At 40.1% G+C, this 23,008-nt stretch overlaps 1 protein-coding gene across 5 annotated transcripts in view; it reads left to right on the forward strand.

Moving 5' to 3' along the window:
* The first annotated feature begins 546 nt into the window (after nucleotides 1-546).
* RAPGEF2 (Rap guanine nucleotide exchange factor 2) overlaps nucleotides 547-23,008 on the forward strand; it is a 217,572-nt gene continuing 195,110 nt past the window's right edge. For all 5 annotated transcript variants that reach the window (XM_020781418.3, XM_020781421.3, XM_073001508.2 and 2 more), the window contains exon 1: nucleotides 547-773. In XM_020781418.3, the coding sequence (XP_020637077.3) occupies nucleotides 705-773 (69 nt within the window). In that variant the 5' untranslated portion in view covers nucleotides 547-704. The remainder of the gene's footprint in view (nucleotides 774-23,008) is intronic.

Genomic DNA, 23,008 nt, shown 5'->3' on the forward strand with positions numbered 1-23,008 from the left:
GTCGCCGGTGCGGCCGGGCGGTGCTCCGTCTCTCTCTTTCTCTCCCCGCCGTCTCACCATGGTTGCAGCGGCACAAAGCACGAGAGAGCACTGGAGGCCGCTCCCGCCGTGACTCTCGGCCGGCCTGCCCGCCTGCCCGCCCGCCCGCCTGCCTGTCTCCTCCTCCTCCACCGACCCCGCTCTTCCCTTTCCCGGGTTGTCCGCTGGCCCGTCTCGCCCTCCTCGGAAAGCCAGAGACGGACCCCCAACTCGGCGAGGACGCGGCGGTGCCTCTCCCGCCCTGTCGCCTGAGGGGATGCGGCGGCTGAGGCGGGAGGACGACGACAGCAGCGACGACGACGACGACACTGCCGGGCAGCCCGGCAGAGGCGGAGTCGCGAGTCGCCGACGCCAGCGCTACCCCGGTTGCTGCTGTCGCCAGAGCCCACGAGAGGCCCCGACCGGGCGGCGGCGGCGCCCCTGAGGTGGAGGGGGGAAATCCTCCACCTCCTGGCCGACGAGGAGGAGCTGTTGTCGGGAGCAAGCCGGAGCTGCCTTGCGCCTGCCTCCCCTCCCCTCCGGCGTCCATTTGGAGGCTTGCTGGCCCCGGTGGAGTCGCCCCCTCGCTTCTGGGTCAGGAATAGGCGCTTGGGAGCCACAGAAGAGAGAGCGAAGCGGAGGGAACGGGACACACCGCGTCCGGCCTGGACCAGAAAACGGGCGAGATGGCGTCCTACGTGGATAACAACTTCCGCCAGGCGGTCATGAAGAACCCGGCCGACAGAAGCCCCCAGGTATCGCCCCCGCCAGATCTCCTTCCCCAGAAATGCCTTTCCTCCCCCCCTCCTTACGGAGAGTCCCCCATTTTATCTCAGCTGCGTCTTCAGGACTTCGCTTTCTTCTCCCCCTCCCCTTTCCTTTGAGGCGATCATTTACCGCTGCCCCTGTGCAGACGAAAGCCCCCTTTCCCCGGGCCTACACTCGGAGCCCCTTTCTCAGCATGTGTTCCCAGTGGTGTTCGAGTCAGACGATTCATAAATGCTTTAAATTTCATCCTTATTGCATGGAGGTGCGGTATCTCCCATATCATTTTGAGAGGAGGGAACACAATTATGTTTACTTTGGGGTGTGTGTGAATTTGAGTACACCAGGTATGTGTGTGAAGACTGAATAGTCTCTGTGTTTTAAACCTCCCCCCCTCCCCATTAAAATGTGCGTGTGCCACACAGAAGCCATAAACAACTCAGTTACTTTAGGTCCCTCCTCCTAGCCCCACATGGGTACATCAGCTAATCTGCTGTTTTCAGATATCGCTAATCCTTTTTCTACTTGCGGGAAGAAAAGCTTCTCATTCATTCACAACCAGCACTAGGTTTCCCTTCCCCCATCTCCACCAGCAGCAATGTAACCCGTAGATGGGTGCTTCTGTTAAGATGCATGCTTAATTTAGTCTCTGTTGCTAAATTTGAATTGAGCATTCATTTCAGTAGGCAGACACCTTCATAGCTAATTTTGTAGAGAGGTAGTATGGTTTAGTCTGTTTTATCTGTCCATTTGGATATGGGATTTCTACAATGTGTTTTAGGAGCTGTATAAGAATTGTACTCCCAGTAAACAAATTAAGTACACCACACATCAGATCGTTAGGGGGTGCTGTGTCTGGATTTGTCTCTTCGTTTGTTCTGGCTAGATTTTTACACTTTTTTATATGGAAACTGAGGTTTATTGTATCATCTGATGTATGCATTTGCAATTGCTAGGAGATAGCGGTGCAAACTGTACTCTCTTTTGCATATATTACTTAAACAGGTCATTGCAAAAAGTTGCTAGTGTATCCTTCTGGAAAGGGAACGTTTAAATTAAGCAGTTCTGTGCATACTGAATATATTTGCTTTAATGCTGCTTACTGTCTATTTATTTATTTGATTTATATGTTTAGGATTCTTCATCTCATAACTCAGAATAGGTAGTTCATCTCTGCTTTTCTCCAACTGTTTTTCCATCCTCTATCTTTCTGTAATTTATTGTGGCAGTTCTAGCAAGTGCTGGTTGCTCAAAAATGGGGAAAAATCTTAAACAATATTTGTTACCCACCTTTCTTGGCCTTCTTCAATGAAATGTCAACAGTTGGCTCAAAGTCCTTGTTGGATTATTAGCACTTAGTAAACAGGATCTGAAGTGGAATAAAATGCTCACTAAATAAATTTTATAGGATAACCCTTTTAAGGTTGTGTTAAGCTGAGCAGATTCCTTCTACTTTGAAATAGTGACTGTAGGATTTGTTACTGCCAGTTGTTCGAAAATAAATAAGCTTTTTACTGATCTCTCTCTCAAGCCTTAGCTCAATAGCTAATGCTTCATGGAGTTATTTTGCTTGTTGGAGTTAGTGCCATCTGTCCTGTATTGCTCTATACAGACTTTGTGTGTCTTGATTATAACAGGGAATTCATTTCTCAATTGCTGTGGTTGCTGGTAATTTGGGGTCTTTTCTCAGAGTATTGGTAACTGCCAGTATCTTAGTTGTGAGCACATGCAATTAATTAATTGGCTTATCCTGGCTTATCACAGGCCTTGACAACTGTGATAAGTTACTTACGTTATTTTTTCTTGGTAGTTAAGCAGTGTGTGTAATGTGTCCCCCAAAATACATACAGTACTTAATTTTCAAGACAGAGAATGCTTTCCCTGATCTTTATGATTTTGTGTACTTTTTATTTTTGTGTCCTTGCCTACCTTTCTAAATCCAACTATATTTGCTTTTTAAAAAATTACTCAGAATGGTAATAAAGGGACACAAATGTATTACCTGGGATTCTGTATAAATATGTGGGGAGGCCAGGGAAAAGATAGAATTTTTGAAAGGAGTTTCAGTCTTTTATGTGGAAACAAGAAAAAGGAAAATACTGTCATAGAGAATGAATGCTATCATTGGGTCAGTAGCAAAAAGGTGAACTGACTAAATTTGAGTATCAGCCATCATATTCATCAGACTGGGCTGTTAAGAACAAATATGTGCCAAATAAAGTGAACTGCTCAACTTTACTGTGCTAATGCCATTTTTTTAAAAAAAGTGACGCAGTGAAGAAATTAACTTCAGTATAGAAATAGGGCCAACATAAGAAACAGTGCAGAAAGAAAAAGCCAGAACACCAGGACTGCATTAGCACTGCAACCCTTAAGTATCTGCAGACTGAAAACACTGTGGAAATGTGCTATAGATCAGTGAGGCCACGATTGATATTCCGATCAACAAAAATGAGATTGTAGGAAATCCACTTTGTTACATTTCTGGAACTTACTGGAAACTTTTCAGGCTTGCACATTGGCCTGCTATTGTTTTGTTATGGGACGGGTAATCACTCAAAGGGGAAATACTTTGTACTAGTTAAACTGTGTTTTTGGTAATCTTGTGTGTTTTAATAGTTCTGCCCCCCCCCCCAAATAAATTTTTGCTTGCTGGTTATACAGAAACTTGGGAAGTTATTTATAAGAGCTTTTAGAGTGGAATACTTCAAGCAGATTTTCTCAAAACTTGATAATTTGCCTTCTGATTATCATGTTTTTATGCACTACTCTCAGTGGTGGATAAAAGTGAAATAAGGTTTAAAATGATGTTTTGTATCCTAAAACTGATACAAATGGGGAGTCCTTTTTGGCACCATTGTGATACGAGATCAGCATTGTCAGAAACATGCCAAAGCAAGTGCTAATCATTTAGGAAAAAAAGTGTGATAGATATTTTTCAGTAATGAATTTGGGTGTATTATAAGTACTATAAGTATTGAAATAGCCCCGAACCCCACTTTCTGCACTCATGCAGGTGGATAGTGGGAATGGTACATATTTATCTCCTGTATGTCTACCTAAAGCTGCCTTGTATGCCTCGGTAAAAAAATGTTTGTGTGCCAAGTGGAGGGGGAAAGCTATGTGAAACATGAGAAGTATGCACAGGTGTGTCATTTCCCTCCACTGGCCCAGTGAAATCCCTACATGTGGGTGGGGTGAAGGAGGGCTTTAGCTTTGTCTGCACGTTCTGTATCCTGGATTTAAAGTGGATGTAGTTCTGTAGTGTATATTAAATAAAAGAACGAAGATAACAGATAGGTAAACTGTTGCATATATACAAACATCTCATATGAAGCAATCATAATTAGTGCTATAGATCTGTTAAAGAAATTGAATTGAAGAAATTCAGTTTCTTTTGCACTCTAAAGAATGTGTTGACAGATTTCATTAGTTTAGTAGTTCTTGAGGTATCCTAGTTTTTTAAACCATACCTATCTCAAAGTTTTGCAGATATCAAAATTTTTCTTTTGCATTTAATGAAAATATAATGTACATGGTACTGACATATCTTGCATATTTCTTTCTTACACTACTTGTAAGGACACGACAATACATAATGTGGTGAGATCACATCTCAGGAAGAATATTATGTTGAGGAACAGTTTTTGGGCAGCTGCCCTGTGTTTATTGTAGCTTGGTTGTTAATAATTAATATTTTCAATAAGTGATATTAGAAATAACAAATATATTTGAATAGTTAGAATTAGGAAAACAGCCATTATTCTGTGAGTCAGTTTGAGGAACCTGTCTTTCTGTGACATAATATTTTGACCTTGCAGAATTAAAGCACCTTTCGCGCAAAAAGCGATTAATTGGCACACGTGTTGAAGCTGTGTGTAGTTCTCAGGGTTTTGAAACACTGGTCTCTTTGTTTCTTTTTTCCAACACCTGCTAACTTCAACCTTGTCAATAGGAAAAAGATGAAGAATTACAGTTTGTAGGGGGTATCTTAGTTTCTAGGTATACATAAACTTGTCACACATGGATGCCAAAATAAAATGAGCTCTTGATAAAGTCAGAATGACTGCCTTGTGCTGTATGTCATAAAATCTTAATAGATTCTAGTGAAAATCTTTGAACAAATATTGTAGTTTTGAATGGTAATAGTAAAAATGGCCATCAGTTGCTTTGTATCAGATTTCAAAATTGGAAGGGCTTGAAGAAATATTAATTCATGTATCATGCAAATAGTAATTAGGTTGAGTTTTTCTAAAGTGTAGTGTACAGTCCTACCTTGTGGTTTCTGATGATTTGTCAGTATTTTTGTGGTAGTTCTGAGACTTCATTTCCTGAAACATTTGTAAGTGTTGGAAAAGTAGATATAATCAACTAATGCAGGAAAAGAAGGCAAACACAAGTTGTAGGTAAAATTAATGGCTAAATAGGTTAATTGTCCAGATGGCTATTTTAAGTTGCATATGCCAAAATCCTGTTACTTAGCATGTTAAGTTGAGCAGGTGCATTGAATCAGTGGGGATCTTTTGAAACAACTCCTTTGTAAGTTCCATTGATTCAAATGAGCCTACTCTAACTATGCTTCACCATGCTAAAGTAAGTTGCAGTTAAGAACAAGCCCATTTGGCATAACGAAGGAATTGTTTCACCAAATTCCCATCCATTCAGTGCACCTGCTCTGATGCAATTTACATTTAAAATGACACACACAAAGACAGGGTGAGCTTGGTTTTTCACACCCAGATAAGGAGAAAAGAGAAAGAAGTGGAATTTGTTAGCGAATAAGGTTGTTATTCCTCCTTAGAGATGGGCACAAACCTCAGTTTGTGTGAGTTCGTATGTGAGGCACCACAGATGCTGCGTGTTCTCTTCCCTTGCCTCCCTAGCCAATTACCCACTCACCAGTTGGAGCATGTTCCTCTCTTTCTCCTCTTCGTCTGTTTAACCAGTCCCCAGCAGGAGTACAGATTTGCTGGTCCCAACTCCTTGTCTGAGTGGGCAATCAGCCAAGGAGGTGGGACAGGGAAGCCTGTACTCTTGCCAGAATCTGGTTGAACAGCTGAAGACCAGGAAGAGAGGAATGTGCGCTGACTGATGAGTGGGCGATCCAGCTGGGGAAGGAAATGTGTGGCACCTTTGGTGCTTCATATATGAACCAGCATGAACCTCTGAATTGAGGATCATGCCCGTCTCTACTCCTCCTTTCTTGTGAAATTTGAGCTGCAGGATAAAGGGTAGAATAGCAGCTTTCATTTCTGCTTGACTGCTCTTTGTAACTTGATGGAGGACGGGGAATAAGTGAGTATTCCTAATTTTAAAAAACTGGTGTCTAGGTTTCCTCACCTGCCCACCTTGCTATATTCCTTGAGCTAAATCAGGTATTAGATTAGTAGATTGACTCAAACTGTATTCTCATCTCTCTTCCTTCCTTCAAATGGATTGGTTTTCATCATTTCCTATATTATTTCCTCTCACTTTTTCCACACCCTCCCCTGATCTTTTCTTGGTTTCATAGTGCAGCAGAAGTAAAGTTGATAGATTAATGAAAAATGGTAGCTACTGGAACCTGGTGTTGGGAATGTGTGAAGGCAAGTGGAGAAGGAGATAACAGAGGACGAGATGGTTAGAAAGTGCCACTGAAGCTACCAACATGAAATTGACCCAACTCCAGGAGGCTGTGGAAGACAGGAGGGCCTGGCGGTCTCTGGTCCATGGGGTCACAAAGAGTCGGACACAACTTAATGACTAAACAACAAAAACAACAACTGGAGGAAAGGGATCTGAGGGAGTGAATTTGTAGTGCTGGTGAACTCTCCTCATCTTCCTTTGAGTCCATGCCTGCCTCCCATTGTCTCTTTTACCCACTGAATGCCTGGTTGAGTCCCAAGCAGGAGAGACAGATAGTTGCCTGACTGAGATTACCAAGAAGGAAAGAGTATAAGTGAGTTGATGGTGAGTAAAAAAAAGCACTGTGCACTGGAGGCTTTTGCATTATGTGAGTTGGAGGCTCCTGTTTTGCTGCCTTTGTATCTGCTGTGTGTAAGTGAGGTTGCTCAACTTAACATATTTTTCGCTCCATAAGATGCACTTTTACCCCAAAAATATATCGGAGCGAAATCGCCACCTTAAGGGACCTTTTAAACTTGGGAAGCTTCAGAAGAGTCCCTGAAGGTGGCAATTCACCCCTTCTGGCCCCTGGGTGGGCTGGGTGAGCCTCCAAAGGGTCCTGGAACACACCCTAGGACCCTTTGGGGGCTCACCCTGCCCCCCCGCAGGGCCAAAGGGGGCGGAATCGCCACCTTCTGAGACTCTTTTGAGGCTTGAGAAGCTTCAGAAGAGTCCCTGAAGGTGGCGATTCCCCCCTCTGGCCCCTGGGGGGGCTGGGTGAGCCTCCAAATAGTCCTAAGGTGTGTCCCATAAGACTGACCTGTCCATAAGAGTCACCTAATTTTTAGGAGAATAAAACAGGAAAAATAATCTGGGACAGCAGGGGTGAGGGTGGGGGGAGCCTCCAAATGGTTTGAAAGTGCCTTCCAGGACCCTTCCAATCTCCCTGATTATTTTTTTCCTGTTTTCTTCTCCTAAAAATTTGGTGTGCCTTATGGAGAGGTGCGTCTTATGGAGCGAAAAATATGGTACAGTATTTTCTATTTTCAGTTACCTTGGTAAACTTGCTAACCTCTACAGATAATTTTGAATTCGTCTGGCTTGTTCTTGTTATTACTTTCAATTTCAAAGTCAGAAATATTTTTGAGTAAATCATTTAAGAAAAATAATTGTGTCTGCACTAGTTTTCTTTCTCAGAATTCCCATTGAGATCCCTTTTTAGTTGCTATTCTAGTGCATTCGCTCTTTACCAATGTATGTATAAAATCTAACAAATGTCTTGTTCACCCTGACCAAAAACTTTCTTTAAGAGCTTATGAGAAACATATAGTAATGAAAGTGGAAAAGTTGTCCATTATGACAATAATGGCAATAATATTCAGTCTTGCATTTAAACACATTCATCTTTGTCTGCTTTTTGTTTCTAAAGATTAGCAAAGTCTTGGAAGATTGTGCTGTGTTGCCATATCTAGATCTGGTAGTTAGATTAGAGAACATATGTAAATAAATATTATTCAGATGTAGTATGAAGGTACCAACTGAGTGAGCTTATCTTTTGCCTTAGGCCATGATGGTATCACAAGGGGCAGTGCAGCAGGACTGTTGAAAGTGATAAGCCTAATGTATCGCAAATTACACAGTAATTGTATCCAGTTTGGCATCTGTGATTTTATAATTTGTAGAACTGTGAATAACCTGCAGCAAACTTTAAGATAGCGCACTCAGTCTCCCCCCTTCTTTATTCCTCTGAATGTGAGAGTAGGAGGAGAAGAGAAGTTTCCATGCCTAATAAATGGCAAATTACAGTTTTTCCTTTTATCCAAATCCTGCAGGTTATGGTTTGCTACAAGTGAGAAGTGAAAACACAAGGGAAGGAGAAAGTATCTGAGGCTGAGGCTTGCTTCTGTGTGTTTTCCATAGCTTATATCTTAATTTCGCCTTAGTTAAGCTTCCAGAAGGAAATGAAAAAGTTCTGGATTGTTGTTCCCTTATGCCCTTAGAAATTTGAAATAGTTTAGTCCCTGTTCAGGATTGATGCTACTATCTCTTTCTCCTAAAGCACTTGCGTCTCTCCTCATATCACATTTGAAGTAATATTGAAAGGTCTATTGCCTATCTTTTGCAGAATTTTGGATAAACTGAACTGAAATTACACATTGGCTGAAGTCTTGTTGCTTAGCATAAGCTAAATCACAACTTTGGTCTGTTCCTCCCTGATAAAGCCATTTCTGCCGATTCTTGGGCATGCACACACTGGCTTAGTGCATGTGGGCGTATGCCCCCCAAATTGTAGCAGGGACACCTCGTTTATGAAGGAGGAATGGACTGAGAGTTATTATTTAGCTTACACTAAGCACCAGGATTTCTGCCAGCACTATAATGTTACTGAAGATTGCCGTGGTATGACCTGAGGAATATTACTCAGCTGTTTCTTTCACTTCTCTATAAATTTATTTTTTTTGTACCATATCTCAATGCCTTTGCAAGGTGTTTCAACATGTGCTTGCAGTTACTGATTTAATCCTGTTTGGGTAAAATTGTTCTATCTGAATGTTTGAACATACGCTGAGAACGTCAGTGGGCGGACATTTACACATCATACTTCCTTTCATGTTCTTGCATACTGGGTAGTAAAATTGCATGGACTGATGGCGGAAGTAGAGGAACTGGCATGCTAAAAGTGGCATTAATCTTGGCCTTTTTAATTGCAATTTTAAATCTTTTGTTGAGTATTTTTTTTTTGTTTTCATGGTAGTAAATACCTTTAAGGAACAACAATAAAGCTGCTTGAAGTTAGTTGAAGTTGTTTTGCAGTGGTGCATTGTTCATTTCTGTCTCACAGTTTTGAAAACAGTCATGCATGAGTACATAAAATTGCCAGACTCTATAGTAGTGGCTCATATATCAATCTAAATGGAGACCAGCCAAGAAATCAAAAGACTGAGACACAGAAGGGAAGAAATGAAGAAATGAAAAAAGATCATCAAGTGTAAGGATGTGTCACTGGAGACCAAGATCATCCACACTATTCTATTCCTGATTACTATGACTACCAGAAAGACAAAAAGGTGGGCCCTAAAGCGAATCAAGCCTGAACTATCTCTGAAGGCAAAATGATGAAACTGAAACTGTTGTACTTTGAGCACATCATGAGAAGGAAAGATTTTCTGGAGAAGACAATAATGCTGGGAAAAGTTGAAGGGAGCAGGAAAAAAGGAAGACCAAGTATGAGATGAATTGCCTCCATAAAGGAAGCTTGAGTTTACAAGAGCTGAGCACAGGATACTTTGGAGATTGGGTTGCAGTAGACCAGAGGCATCTTGATGACACATATCAACAGCAATAGTTGTGGTGTATATGCATCTGAATTTATGTTTTCCACTTCATCAACTAATGCTGATGTTGTAGTAATTTTTAATTGGTTGCCTGAATTGTTATATATGGAGGGGGGATGAAATGCATACTTTTTAAAGGTGCATATTGCTCATCATTGACATTCAAATAAGATTGAAAAAGCAAAGAAATATGACTGAAGTCTTGTTGCTTAACAAAGTACAGTAAATTTCACGCCCATTGAATCAGTAGAACTTTTGGAGGCATTGACTAATTGAGTCAGTGAGCCTACTCTAGTTGCAACTTAGTATCCATCCAGTTTGTATCCCACTCCCATTAGTGTTGAGGCACTAGTCTGGGTGGTTACAACGCATATAATAGAAAACAAAAATAAAGATAAAAGCATTAAAATCAACAACAGTAACCCTAAAAACAGATGGCACTGGCTAATCATATAAACCCAGGGTGGACAGAAGAAAGAGAGGAGGAAGAAGAGAAGGGCAAAAAGGAGGGGGAAGGTATCCAGGTAAGGTCCGCGCTAAGTAACAGGATTTCAGCCAGTACTTCAAGTCAGATTAATTAATTGTGATTGCCTTCTTCTTCACAAACTTATTTCTAAGTAATAATCAATGTGTTTATTTTTACTTTTTAATTCCTTGTTGTTTTCTTGCATTGCTTTCTCCTGTAAGTAAAACTAGTTCAGTTCTGGGAAGCATGACCATTTTTTTTTTTTTTTTGCCATTTGAAAGCACACAAACTTTGAAGGGGTTTGTTTGTCTTTTTGGAAGGTTTTAACCAAAGTTTGGCAAAGTCTTATCTATGGGCTGTGTGTGTCACTATACTATAGCCCCCCAACTCCACTGACATTCTGAAAACATGAAAGGAGAAGTCAAATGATAGTGAAAGCATTTTCTGACCTGAAATACTTTTGGCCTTAAAATTACATAAGCATGGTAAATTGTACCCACCTTCCAAAGCTGATGGAGTGCATAATGCCTGTGTGATTTTTTCCCCCACCAGGGAGTGTTTGAGTGGTTTGAATTGATATATCACTCTGTAAGAGCCAGAAAAGGTAGAAAGGACTCTGGAACTGTTGCAAGTTGCCCACTTCTGTTTTAGACAGTCATCTTGGAAAGGGTATGATGTTGGTCTTGGATGTCAGAAGTGGTGATAAGCCCACAATCACTCACCGAGTTTTGGGGATTTATGAAAGTCTGATCCTAGTGTACAGTGTACAGTGGTAGTCCATTACTTGCTGGTTTTTATTCAATATTCTTTGTAATCTGAAAGTTTTGTATGTGGGCAGTAGATTGAAATTAAAGATTTTATAACAGTGAGAGGCTGGATTAGAATTGCTTTAGAAGCATCTTAAGTTACCAAATGGAAGAAAATTGAAGGAAGTATTTAGGAGAGTTTAGGATTTTTTTTGCAGAGAATCCTGAACGGAGAGACTGAAAATAAATTGGATAATAAAGAATGGGAAGAAAATATGTGCAATGGGATATCCGGGAGGAGCATTTTGGGGTTAAAACGAAGAGGTAAGAGCAGAAACAAAGTCAATAATGAAGTAACTGCAAGAGTGGAATTGTGGATCTTAGGGTGTCTAAATGCAGTAGCCCTGTGCCACTGACTACTTCTGAACATGGGAAGGTGGGGTAGGCAAAAGAGAAGATAACAGGAAACAGTGCTGACACAATAGACAAGACATACTTTTCAACAGACAAAACAGAACCATCTGTTGTAAGACATTGCTGTCAAAAAGGTGATGAAGCGCTGCAGTGGTAGGCTGTCAGTGTGAATTTTAATAGAGAATGTTTCCAACCTTGCAATTACTTCTTTATAACATGAGTGTAGGTAAATAGCATGCATTTCTTCAAATATGTTTTGTTTTGTTTGTTGACAATTACATTTGGTCTGTTGTGTCAGTGCTTCATATCAACCCCTTTGAAAAGCTTCATCAAACAGATATTGTACTCTAATTAATTGTTGTAAGCCGCCCAGAGACCTTTGGGTAGTGTGGGTGGCATATAAATTAAATAAATAAATATGCTAACCATTTTTCTAGCAAGCAGCATATTGACTGGAAATCATTAATTCACTGGATTTCGTAAGAGTCTCTGAAGACAGGATTCGATTGAAAGAGGAATTTGTTATAATAGAGCATTTCAGAAGTCTTTAGAGCAGTGTGTTCTGCTAAATTACTAGGCAGTGATCACTGTGTATTGCACAAATTGAACAAATGCTATAATTTTTTAAAAATTCATTTTGTTAAATTAATATTGCAGTACTACGCCAAGTTGTGTTATGTTAAAATTACTGCATTATTACAAGATAGCTTAGGGGTCTCAAACATGTAGGCCGCGGGCCATTTGCGGCCCAGCGAACGATAGTTTGTGGCCCCCGCCTTGCCTGCCCCCCTTGAAGCGCCCACGCGTCCTCTGCTGTCAAGAGCCAAAAAAGCCTTGCCTCGCTCGCTGGCTCTCTCCCAAGACAGCGCCCCTTGCACCCTCCATGCGGAACTGCAGCCTGCCAGCCAGCCTGCCTGTCTGCCAGCTGGCAGGCTGGAGTTCCGGATGAAGGGTGCAAGAGTCACTGTCTTGCGGGAGAGTCGGCAAGCGAGGTGCGCTGCCAGCCATTTTCCCCAAGGGCCCAAGCTGCTGCTGAGCGGAGCTCACTCCTGGCCCGTCCTCGAAGAGTGCCTCTAAGCTGCCAACAGCAGCTGCCGCTGCTGCTGCCTCTTCCAGGGAAGCGGTCTCTGGCTCTCTTTCTCTCGCGGCACCCCCAGCACAAGCCCAGCCAGCAGCCACCTCAGCGCCCAGCGATGCTTCCTCTTCCTCCTCTTCGTCCTGCTTCAGCTGCCTCAGCTCTGGAGGCTGCCTGGGCTCGCCTCGCAAACTTTGCTCCTCTGTTGTGGTGGGGGTAGCTGCTGCTGAGTGCGCCTTTTTTTGAGGGGGGCCCTCAGAAGAAGGTTGCTGGACCTCCATGTGTGTGTTTATGTGCATGCACGCACACACACCTGTGGGAGCCCCGTTCTGTTTAATTTCATGGGTACTGGTGGGGGATTTTCTCCTTTGGCAAGGTGAATTCTGTGAGGGTTCTTTTAAAAAAAATTATGTTGTGCCCTCCTCCCCACCCCGCTAGGCGGTCGCTGGCACTCCTTTCCTTCTCCGCTTCTTCATCCTGCTGTTGGTGCTGGTGGTGGTAGTGAAGAAGGAGCCGGAGGGGTCGTGGCCAGTGACGGGGGCTGTGTGCTCCTCTTCCTCCTCCTTGGAGCCCCAGCCGGGCTAAGGAAATTCTTGGGCAGCTTCCTCGGGCTTTTGCTCTGCTTGGCGGAAAATCTGATGCAGCCCAGCCTCACCCAGACTCTGCCTCCAGCGGCCCCCAGGTAAATTGAGTTTGAGACCCCTAAGGCACTGCATTTTGTATCAAAAGCCATTACATCTAGTAACTATACTATGTAATGTGTTCATGGGAGAAATTTCTTCCATTTGGAAGTTTATTTGAAAGTTGTTAATAATTTGTAAAATACGTTTTCTAGAAACAAACATTTTGAAGCTGATAGTCCAATGGACATGGCAACAGAACAAAAACTGGAGCTTATGGCAAAGGAGATTGAAGAAAAATGAGCAATCGAAGACTTACAGTTCTAGATGTATCTTGAAATTGCTGTAGAACATATGTAAGTTGTTTTTGGGAAGTCCTCATTAGTGGGAGCTGGAAAAATATTTCAGTATTTGGAACAAGAATCAAACTTTTAAGGGTCTGGAATTTTATTAGCACAGTTATCTGTGACGTACATAGTATAGGAAGAATGTACATCTGGAGAATATGTCTCATGAAAATACTGTTGTATTGTCTGAGCAGATAGTGGGGCAAGAATCAAATAATCTTTGTTATAAAGTTTATTGGTTTATAGTACAATCACCTGAAATGTAATGTTTTAGTTATGTTGAAGCCGAATGAGGAATTAAAGTGATTAGAAAACTATTAAAAGTGGATCAATAAAGCATTGAGACAAAGGATTGCTGATTTATGTCTTTAATAAGTTTAGTAATAATGTGTCAATTGCTTCACTTCATTGTAGAGTGTTATCTTACCTAGATTAAACTGGTTTTCTTTGCATTTGGTGAGTGACTAGTGCTCAACAGTTAATACTGTTACCCGGACACTGAGGGAAATGTCATGAGAGTTCATATTATCACATTATTAGTTGAGTATAGTAATTCAAATAATTCTATTTTGCTTGCAGTTTCAGATCTGTATCTAATGTCACACTGACATCTAATTATCAGCGCAATAGAAATTTCTTCCTCTCCTCTCCCCACCATAGCCCTTGGTACCACCTGAAAACAACCCTGAAAGTTTTCTCTCTAGGGCAGGTTTTCGGGATGCACAGGGGATTCAATAGGAAGGCCTGATTAACTCCTCCCAATTCTGTTTCGTGAGACACTTTAAATTCATTCTCTACATATCTTTTGAGAAATTCTTGTAGGATATGGTTGATGATGAATTCTCATGTAAGAGTAATCTTATGGATGGGACTGAACCATTTATAAGTACAGGGTTTGAAATATGCACTCTTCCACTTGTCTGTGACCCGTGAAAAATGCTGCTCAATGAGTCACAACTCCCTGCCTGCCTGCCTCCTTCCCCTCCGCCTGTCTCTCTCTCTAATTCTGCAGTACTCCCCTCCCCCTCCCATGGCAAAAGGAAAACTGCCCTCTTCTCGCAAGAAGAGAGTTCGAGTGACACACAGAGAGATAGCTCTGCAGGAGAATGTAGTCTCATGCTGGAGAATATGGAGATTCCCTGCTCCCAATTTCAACTGAACGAGGACACATCCTGGGGTGGGTGGGAACCACTTTTGCTTTCAGTTTTATTTTTGCTGGAGACATTCAAAATAAAGGTATTCAAAACACAAGCTTCATGACTCCTGAGGCACACAGGTAATAAAGCAACCCAAGTCTGAGGGTATAAATCAGTGATTCTGAATCCCAATAAATTGGAAGGCTATAGTCCGGTCATGCTGACTGGTGAAATTTTGGACTGACTGGTGAGACATTCTAAAATTTTCCAAGCCCTGTATATGTGTGTGTCTATATAGGTAACTCCTTTATTTCTTCTCCGCCTCATGTTTTTTTTTTTTAAATTTTGCAACACAGTTCTAATGAATGTTTACTTGGAAATAAATCCTTTTGAGTATACAAAGTTCATGTACATGTGGATGACCATAGGTTTGCCAGGGATTCTTTTAAAAAGGTGTTTAAAAGTTTTAAAGTTTAAAACAGTATATTTTAAAGAGGACGAAAACTATTTGAGGAGAAAAATTGGTTGAAAATATTTTAAATAAATAAATAATACTCTGTAATGCGTATTTATGTGTCAAAAAGTGGCTTGAGTGGTCACGTCTAATTCTTTTGCTTTCTATATGGAGATAAAACCAGTAAATTAGCTTTTAGTTTTAGAATAGCAGAAGTCAAGGAGTATAAGTTTATTTCCTAGCCATTGGCCATTGTACACACTACAGATAAATAGCAGAAGTGCTTGTAAATAGATCTGCTTTTAAAAAAAGAGAGAATATCTAGATTAAACTCTTAACATAAGCTGGTTAGCATCATTTTACTTATTTTGTATAATTTGCGGGCTGCCTTTTTCCCAGTGAGAGGACTTAAGGTAGCTCACAGTTAAAACAAGTGGCACCAAAAGCACAATAAATTACAGGCTAAATAACACTTAAACATGCAATAATAATTAAAAATCTGGCAATAAATTAAAAAGCATTAAAAAATTTTAAGCATCCTTAGAAAACAAAACAACACACATATCCTAGTCATAGTTACTAAAGCCTGCCTGAAGTGCTGGATCTTCAGCTGTTGGAAAAGAATAAGGGGGTGGGGGAGAGCAACCTAACCTCCTAAGGTAGAGCATTCCACAACCTAGGAGCAGCTGCAAAGAAGCCCCTCTCATGGCTCCCTCAAACATGCCTGCAACGGCAATGGGACTGAGAGAAGAGCCTCCTCTGAAGATTTTAAGGGCTGGAAGGCTCATATTGAGAGATACGACTCTTCAGATAGCCTGGATCCAAACTGTTTAGCACTTTATAAGCCATAATCAGAGCTTTGAATTGGGCCCAGAAAAGGACTGGTAGCCAATGCAGCTGTTGTAGCAGGGGAGTTAACATGTTCTCTATATGCTCCTTATTTCAGAAAGCTATTGGTAGCTGCTGTTAGAATAAATCTTTCCATGAGTATATAGTCACAGTGAAATTATCAGCCAAGAAATCCCAAGATACGTCTTTCCCATGAATTCACTAGATAGCTTAAGGCAAGCTAGGCTTTGCTTTCTCTCTCATTGGTAATTCTGAGATAATACTATGATTACACAAATGATATACAGTATGTGAAGCACTTTGAATGTGTTAGGTATCAGTTTTGGTTTCTGCATTCGTAAGTCTCAAAGTTGCATAAACCTGGCACAGTAAGACAAGAGAAAAACAAGCCTGCATTTTGATTTCAGGACTGCTCTTCCTCCCTCACCATGATTAATGAAATTTTAAAGACTGTTACATGTGTCTACAAAAGCTACAAAAGCACTATAAGTGAATTCAGAATAATCCAGACATCCTAAGTCTGATATCAGAAACCAGTCAGATATTTGTCATTCCCCTATTATTTAGCTCCATTATTTCTCCTTAGCAGTAATATGAATGCTCTTGCCATAGAAGGGAAAGGTTGTGCTGTGCAGAAGTCTTAGTTTTTCTCCACCTTCCCAAACTGAAAAAACAAAAACAAAACCCAAACTTAAAGCTGTATATACACAGTTTAAGAATTCTTTAAAGATTTATTAATTCATATCATTTATTTATTTGTTAAGTATAAGGAAAGGAAACATGGCTGGTGAAAATAAAGTGCTAAAGGTGAAATGTGAGCAAAACAACTTTGTTCAAAATTGTGATTATGAAGTGTGATCCTAAACATACCTACCGGGTTCTGTAGATTCTAATGGATCATATTTTAGTAGCTGAAATCCTGTTGCTTAGTGTAGTAAGTTGCAAGTAGAATAGGCCCATTGACCAACGTACCCTCTAATTTTCAGCCCTGCGGGCAGGGCTCCACCTCTCTCTTGTTCGACTTCTCCCCTGCATACATGTGCCACCGCCCCCCTTGCTGGTTTCCATCAAAACTCGAATCAAAGGGGCTGCGTGGAGGAGGAGAGGGGAGGTGGAGTTGTGTGCACACAGCCATGCATCTTACAGGGAACCTTGCCATTGACTCAGTGGACTATATGAAGGAATTGACTCACCAAATCCCCATTGATTCAATGGCCTATTCTAATTGCAAATTTACTCTGCTAAGCAACTGGATTTCAGCTAGTATTTGTGCACTTAGAACGTTTTAAGCATATTTCATATTGCATGTCAGATTAGAAGACTAATTTGAAAAAGAATAATTATGGAGTAGATGCAGAATGGCTGCAAAACATGGAATTTCAGTGGAGTGTTTGGGTAGAAACTTAAATGAGGTACAGAAGCATTATGGGAAGAAAGATTGCAGGAGCAAATGGTAATAAAAATAGCTCTGGACGATTTATATATATAAGTTAACTAACAGATTTTACAAATATGAAGTAGTAAAAACTCCTGAAAACAACTGAAAATGAAAAAACTAAGCAAGATTCAAACAAAATGGAAGAATTTGCTGAGACAATCTATCCCCATTTTAAAAATAGCACATTAAAGATAAGGTACTGAAAAAGTTTTTTAAAGCAAAACACTCAAAATGAGTTGTCATAAAGAAAGGAAAACAGAAACAAAAATAAATCAGGAGGGAATATTCTGTTATGTTCATGTCATGTATTTTTTAAATTTCTGCACAGATTGCTTAAAAATAGAAAACATAATAAAAACAAAGATCAGAGATGTAAATGAAATTATATCCAGTAATTTTGAATATTGTAAGTAAGTTATATTAGTGTTTGAACAAGCAAACATGGAGAAAAAGAATTTTTAAAAAATGGTAGCATTTTTTATGCTATTTTATGGATGGTAAATGCTACAGAGTACAATACTCTGTTCTTGTTTCCACACTTATTCTTGTGTACTTCTCTGGTACATTATTTTAGCTTCTATTAAGTCACTTAACCCATATGGTATGAGTTCTTTTCAGAAAATATACTTCCTCGGACAGTATCCTCACATTATAGTGGCTCACCAATTGTCATTAAAATCTTTTGATTTTCATGTAACACTGTCTTGTACTAGGAAATACAGCACTGAACGAGGAGAGGGTTAAGGAGATTAAAACTTAACCATAGTTTATGAAGCCTATAGCAATTATCCAATCTTTGCAAGTTTGTGTACAGTATTCAGCTGGCAGATAGGTTTATTTAGTCTATAAACAAGCACCTGTAAGCAGAACACAAATGTAAAGCTTGATGGATTATTTCAAAGAGCAAATTTTCAATCTTAGGCAGTAATGAACCATGACAAGAAGTTTTTACACTGAAACTGGAAAAGTTGACCCCTGTACTGTGCATGCTCTGCCCACACTCTGGTGAGTCCTTAGGAGGTGTTCCCCCAGGCATCACTGAGGAAACACCTCTTGGATCATTTTCAGAGTCTTTAAAAAGAAAACTTACTTTGCAATTATCTGTATTCTCTCTGCTGACCATTGTCTTTGTCTTTTTCATTCAATTGTCATCATAAGTGTTCTTAAAAAATTAGTTTTCATTGTCCTGAAGCCTTCTTTCCTTTTATGGCCCCAACAAGCTGGTTCAAAAAGTGTGCCAGTTGCACTAAAAGACTCTCACAGATGGACACTCACAGTGTCTCTACTATTTGGGTGAGGGACAGCAGACACAAAGTTGTCTCAGGGTCCATGGTTTTGCTGTGTTTCCATACATAGACAATTGGCGGATTGCTGCAGATTTGAAGAACAAAGCACTGAGGGCTGTTATATTTACATTACATCTGCTCACAGATACTGGTCTGTAAGCGAATTTTGAAAAGTCACACTTACATATGGAATGGGCCATATATTATGTCAGGGCACTTCTAAACTCTATAACTGTATGAGCTTATTTTCTCCAAGACAGAATACAAAAACTTCTTTACCTGATACAACACTTAAAGGCCAATGGTTCAGTAACAGTGCATATGGCCCAAAAGCTGTTTGCACTCATGGCATCAATAACAGCAGTACCTCCACATGCTTGATTAAGAATGAGGTTCCTCCAAACATGGTATCTTGCATCCTTTGACATTCAGAGAGAAAGCAGCTTGAAAAGACTGACTCTTTGAGGAATTAGCTAACTCTTATGGTCTATGAATGACTTTAGTCTCCCTCCCAATGCCCCTTCAGACACCTCTGACACAAAATTCAAATTATAGCTGATACCAGTCTAACAGGTTGGAGAGGTCATTGCTAAAATCAATAGATTCAGGCCTTTTTGTCTGACAATGAAAGACTTCATATAACAAATGAGAGGAAAAGGAGCCTTCAAAGTGTTTGACACCATGATAAAGGACAAGGTGTAGTACAAGTGGCTACATGCAACATCACCATAATGTACTACATCACTGAACAAGGTGGAATGCATTCCATGACTCTTCTGCACTTAACCACTCAGTTATGGTAATGGTGCATCCATCCTTACATTTTTCCAAGAGCCATACACATAGCCGGAGAGGACATTCAGATGGCTGATCATCTAAGCAGGAGAAAAGCCCAGACACATGAGTGGGAGTTGGCACACAATGCATTCAAGGAAATACGTCACCATTGGGGTCACCCAGAAGTGGATATGTTTGCAACCAGAGAAAACAGAAAGTACAAGAAATGCTTCTCTTGGGCAGGTCAAGGGGAACACTGTCTAGGAGATGTGTTAGTGCCCCTAGTGGTCATGGAGTCTTCTCTGCCTTTTTCCTCCAACCCTTTTTCTTCACAAAGGCAGGGTAAGACTGTGGCAAGAGGGATCCAATGCCATCCTGATCACCCTTTTGTGACTGTGTCAGTCGTGGTTTGCAACACTGAAGCTCATGGCAGTAGACTTCTACCAGTGCTGATCTCTCCAGCTTTGATCACTCAGAGCAAGGGCAGAATTTGTCACCCAAGTCTGATCAGATTGAAACTAACAGCATGGATAATTCTCCAGTGATAAAACATGTTGTTTTTCAAGCCAGGAAGTCATCCAACAGATGAATATATAAGTGGAAAAAATTGTGAACTTTGCAAAGGAATGCCTCATTTACTGCCAAGTCTGTGCATTGTGCTATGTTTCTTTTTTATATTTAGAAGAGCAAGGCTTCTCTCATTCCTCACTTAAGGTGTACTGTACCTATTAGCAGTAGTAGCACATCAGCCTCAAGGCTCGTCAGACTCTCAGTTCTTTCCACATTAAACCCTTAAGAGATTCCTAAAGGGTCTAAAAACATTAATGTTGATATGCAACCCCCTTTGCTACAGTGTATATTCTTGTTCATCCTCAGCCAACTCATTAAGCTGTCCTTTGAACCTTTGGCTGTTCCTTGTTGGTATAACTTTGGCTCAAAGAGAAAGTGGGCTTGCTACTCTGAGACATGAGACATTCTTTTTGCACTTTCATGGGGATAAATAAGGTGACTGTATTCTCAGATATGGTCTTCCTGCCTAAGGTGTGCTGGATTTTCAAATTGACCAGCCCTTGTACTTTCTTTCTCACACTTCATAATTAGAGAGAGATCCGTTCATACTCTGGATGTTTGGAGAGCACTTGTGTTCTATACTTCTATAACCAGGCATTTCCAAAAATCCAACAAGCTGTTTATCAGCTGTCAGGGACCTATAAAAGTCAATCGATTCATGTCTCAATGTATTTCAAAATGTATGGTCAACACTCTTGCCTTGGTATACCAGCTGGCAAAAAGACCAGTCCCAGATTCTTTGTGGGCACATCCTATAAGAATGTTTGGCACTTCTACCACCTTTTTAAAGGATATTCAACTGAGTGACATTTGCAAAGCAGTGACATGGTCACTTGTGTTTGTTAAGCATTGTAGCTTGGATGCCAGAGACAAACTTGCTGCAGCTTTCAGTAGATCAGTAATCTCTTCTGTGTTTCTTTGACACCCCAACACGTGGCAAGTGAGCTTATCAGTCACCCATATGTATGATTCACAGAGACCACAAAGAAGGAGAGGTTACTTGTAACTATAGTTCTTTGAGTGGTCATCTGCGAATTCACACAACCCACTTCTTCTCTGTCATTCCAGATTGTGTTTTTGGGCAGCAGTGGACTGGGTAACTGAATATTCACCACAAGGTGGGAATAGCATGTACAATGCAGGAGATCAACCTAATGGACTTCTTAGGCTCTGGAGTTTTCTGAGGGTGTTTTGTGCAGGTGCAGAAAGAACCCATATGTGTGATTTATGGATGACCACTCCAGAAACAACAGTTGTCAGCTTCTTTATTCATAGAGATTCAAGACAGGCCACATTATCAATAAACATATTAAACATCTAAAGAAATGCTTGTTATAATATGAGCAGCAAAATCTCTCCTGTAAGATTTAGAAATAAAAAGCCACCACAACAAACAAAAACTATTCATATGGTTCAGGAATGTAAACAAGAACATGCTTAGACAGGCATTCAAGGATGGCAGGTTCATTGAATAACCGAAGCACGATTTTTGGTAGTTCTTACTCTGATAATCATGATGTTTACTTGAGATTGCCCTCTTGATCTTAGTTTGTGGAGAAATTCATATGGGAGGAGAATTTCACATTGAAAAAGTTAAAACTTCTTTATTTTTGCTGACTTTTTGCACCTTGAGTATTTTGTCATCAGTTGACACATAGGCCTGGCCCAGAAATTACTGGAAGCAATGCAGAAAAAACAAAGTTGTGTGGTCCTTATATAATACAAAAGCAAGGGGAGGTGATAATCTTTATTAGATCACTAGAAGTAATTTTGAAAAATGATAACTTTTGACCTATACTAGTCTTCAGTATATTGTTTATAATGCAGGGGAAAAACATATGAAGGTTCTGAAAGTTATAACAGATGTCCATGCCAGGTCTCTTAAACATGAGTTCCAAAATGCAGGACGCAGACACAAGTCAGAAGTGTAGTTTCTCAAGCCAGACACATTTTGGTGTTCATTTATACTTTGCTACATTTCTCATTAAAATATAAGTAAGAGACAGATAAATCTTGACAACTTACTTACATGCATTTATAGGAAATAAATCTGTTCCATGCACGCCTGCATTAATTAAGAATTTGGGTCTAGAATGGAAGAAGAAGAAATCCAAAGAGATAGTGGGGATGCTGATTCTTTTTCGCCTTAGGAACATTGGAGGATCTTGGGGAGCATGTCTTTATTTTATTTTATTTTATTTTATTTTATTTTATTTTATTTTATTTATTTATTTATTTATTTATTTATTTATTTATTTATCTATTTATTTATTTATTTATTTATTTATTTATTTATTTATTTATTTATTTATTTATTTATTTATTTATTTATTTATTTTTGGACTTATATACCGCCCCATAGCGCTTGAGAGATATGTGATGTTGTTAGGAGATGGGTGCATAGTTTTCAGTTTCATGTATGATAAGTTGCCATAAGAGTTTGGGAAGGAATGTTATCTTGTATGCTTTTCTGCACAAGAATTCCCTAACCATTAGTAAATTTGTGGAAATCCCAATTGCAGCTTTCAGAGTATTTTATACTAACTGGTGTGGGTAACTGTGCTGTTAGATAATAGTCAGAAGTGGACTGCTTCCTTAGCTGATCCTGTTTTACACATATACTGATTATGTTGCAGAAATTAATTGTCCTTAATGTAAAATGACTGTTAGCTCTGATAAGCTGTCATAACAAACTGTCAGATGATCAATCAGGCGTACTGAATGGATATTTAAAAACTATGTAAACACTAACCTGATAAGGACTTTAGTTGAATAGTATCTTAAATGAGCAAGAAACTTTTCCCCCCTCTTTCAGAAGTAAATCTTCTTGAACACAGTGGCATATTTATCCTGATATATTGATTGATAGAATTAAAAATAACATTTGGAGGATCATTCAGTAGCTGTATGATCTTATTTTTAATATTTATTATAAGTTGGTTCTTCTCATACTTTACATTGTATTGCGTGCTGACAGTTCAGAGCAATATGTCTAGTTATCTCAGAAGAAAACAGCAAACATACACAAGAAAGCAAAACTCCTTTAGAATCTTTCATTTTCTAAGTGGTGAAAAATGCTGAGGCTGCTTTGTTTTTTTTGTTTGGTTG

This window comes from Pogona vitticeps, chromosome 5 (assembly GCF_051106095.1).
Source record: "Pogona vitticeps strain Pit_001003342236 chromosome 5, PviZW2.1, whole genome shotgun sequence".
Taxonomy (NCBI): Eukaryota; Metazoa; Chordata; class Lepidosauria; order Squamata; family Agamidae; genus Pogona; species Pogona vitticeps.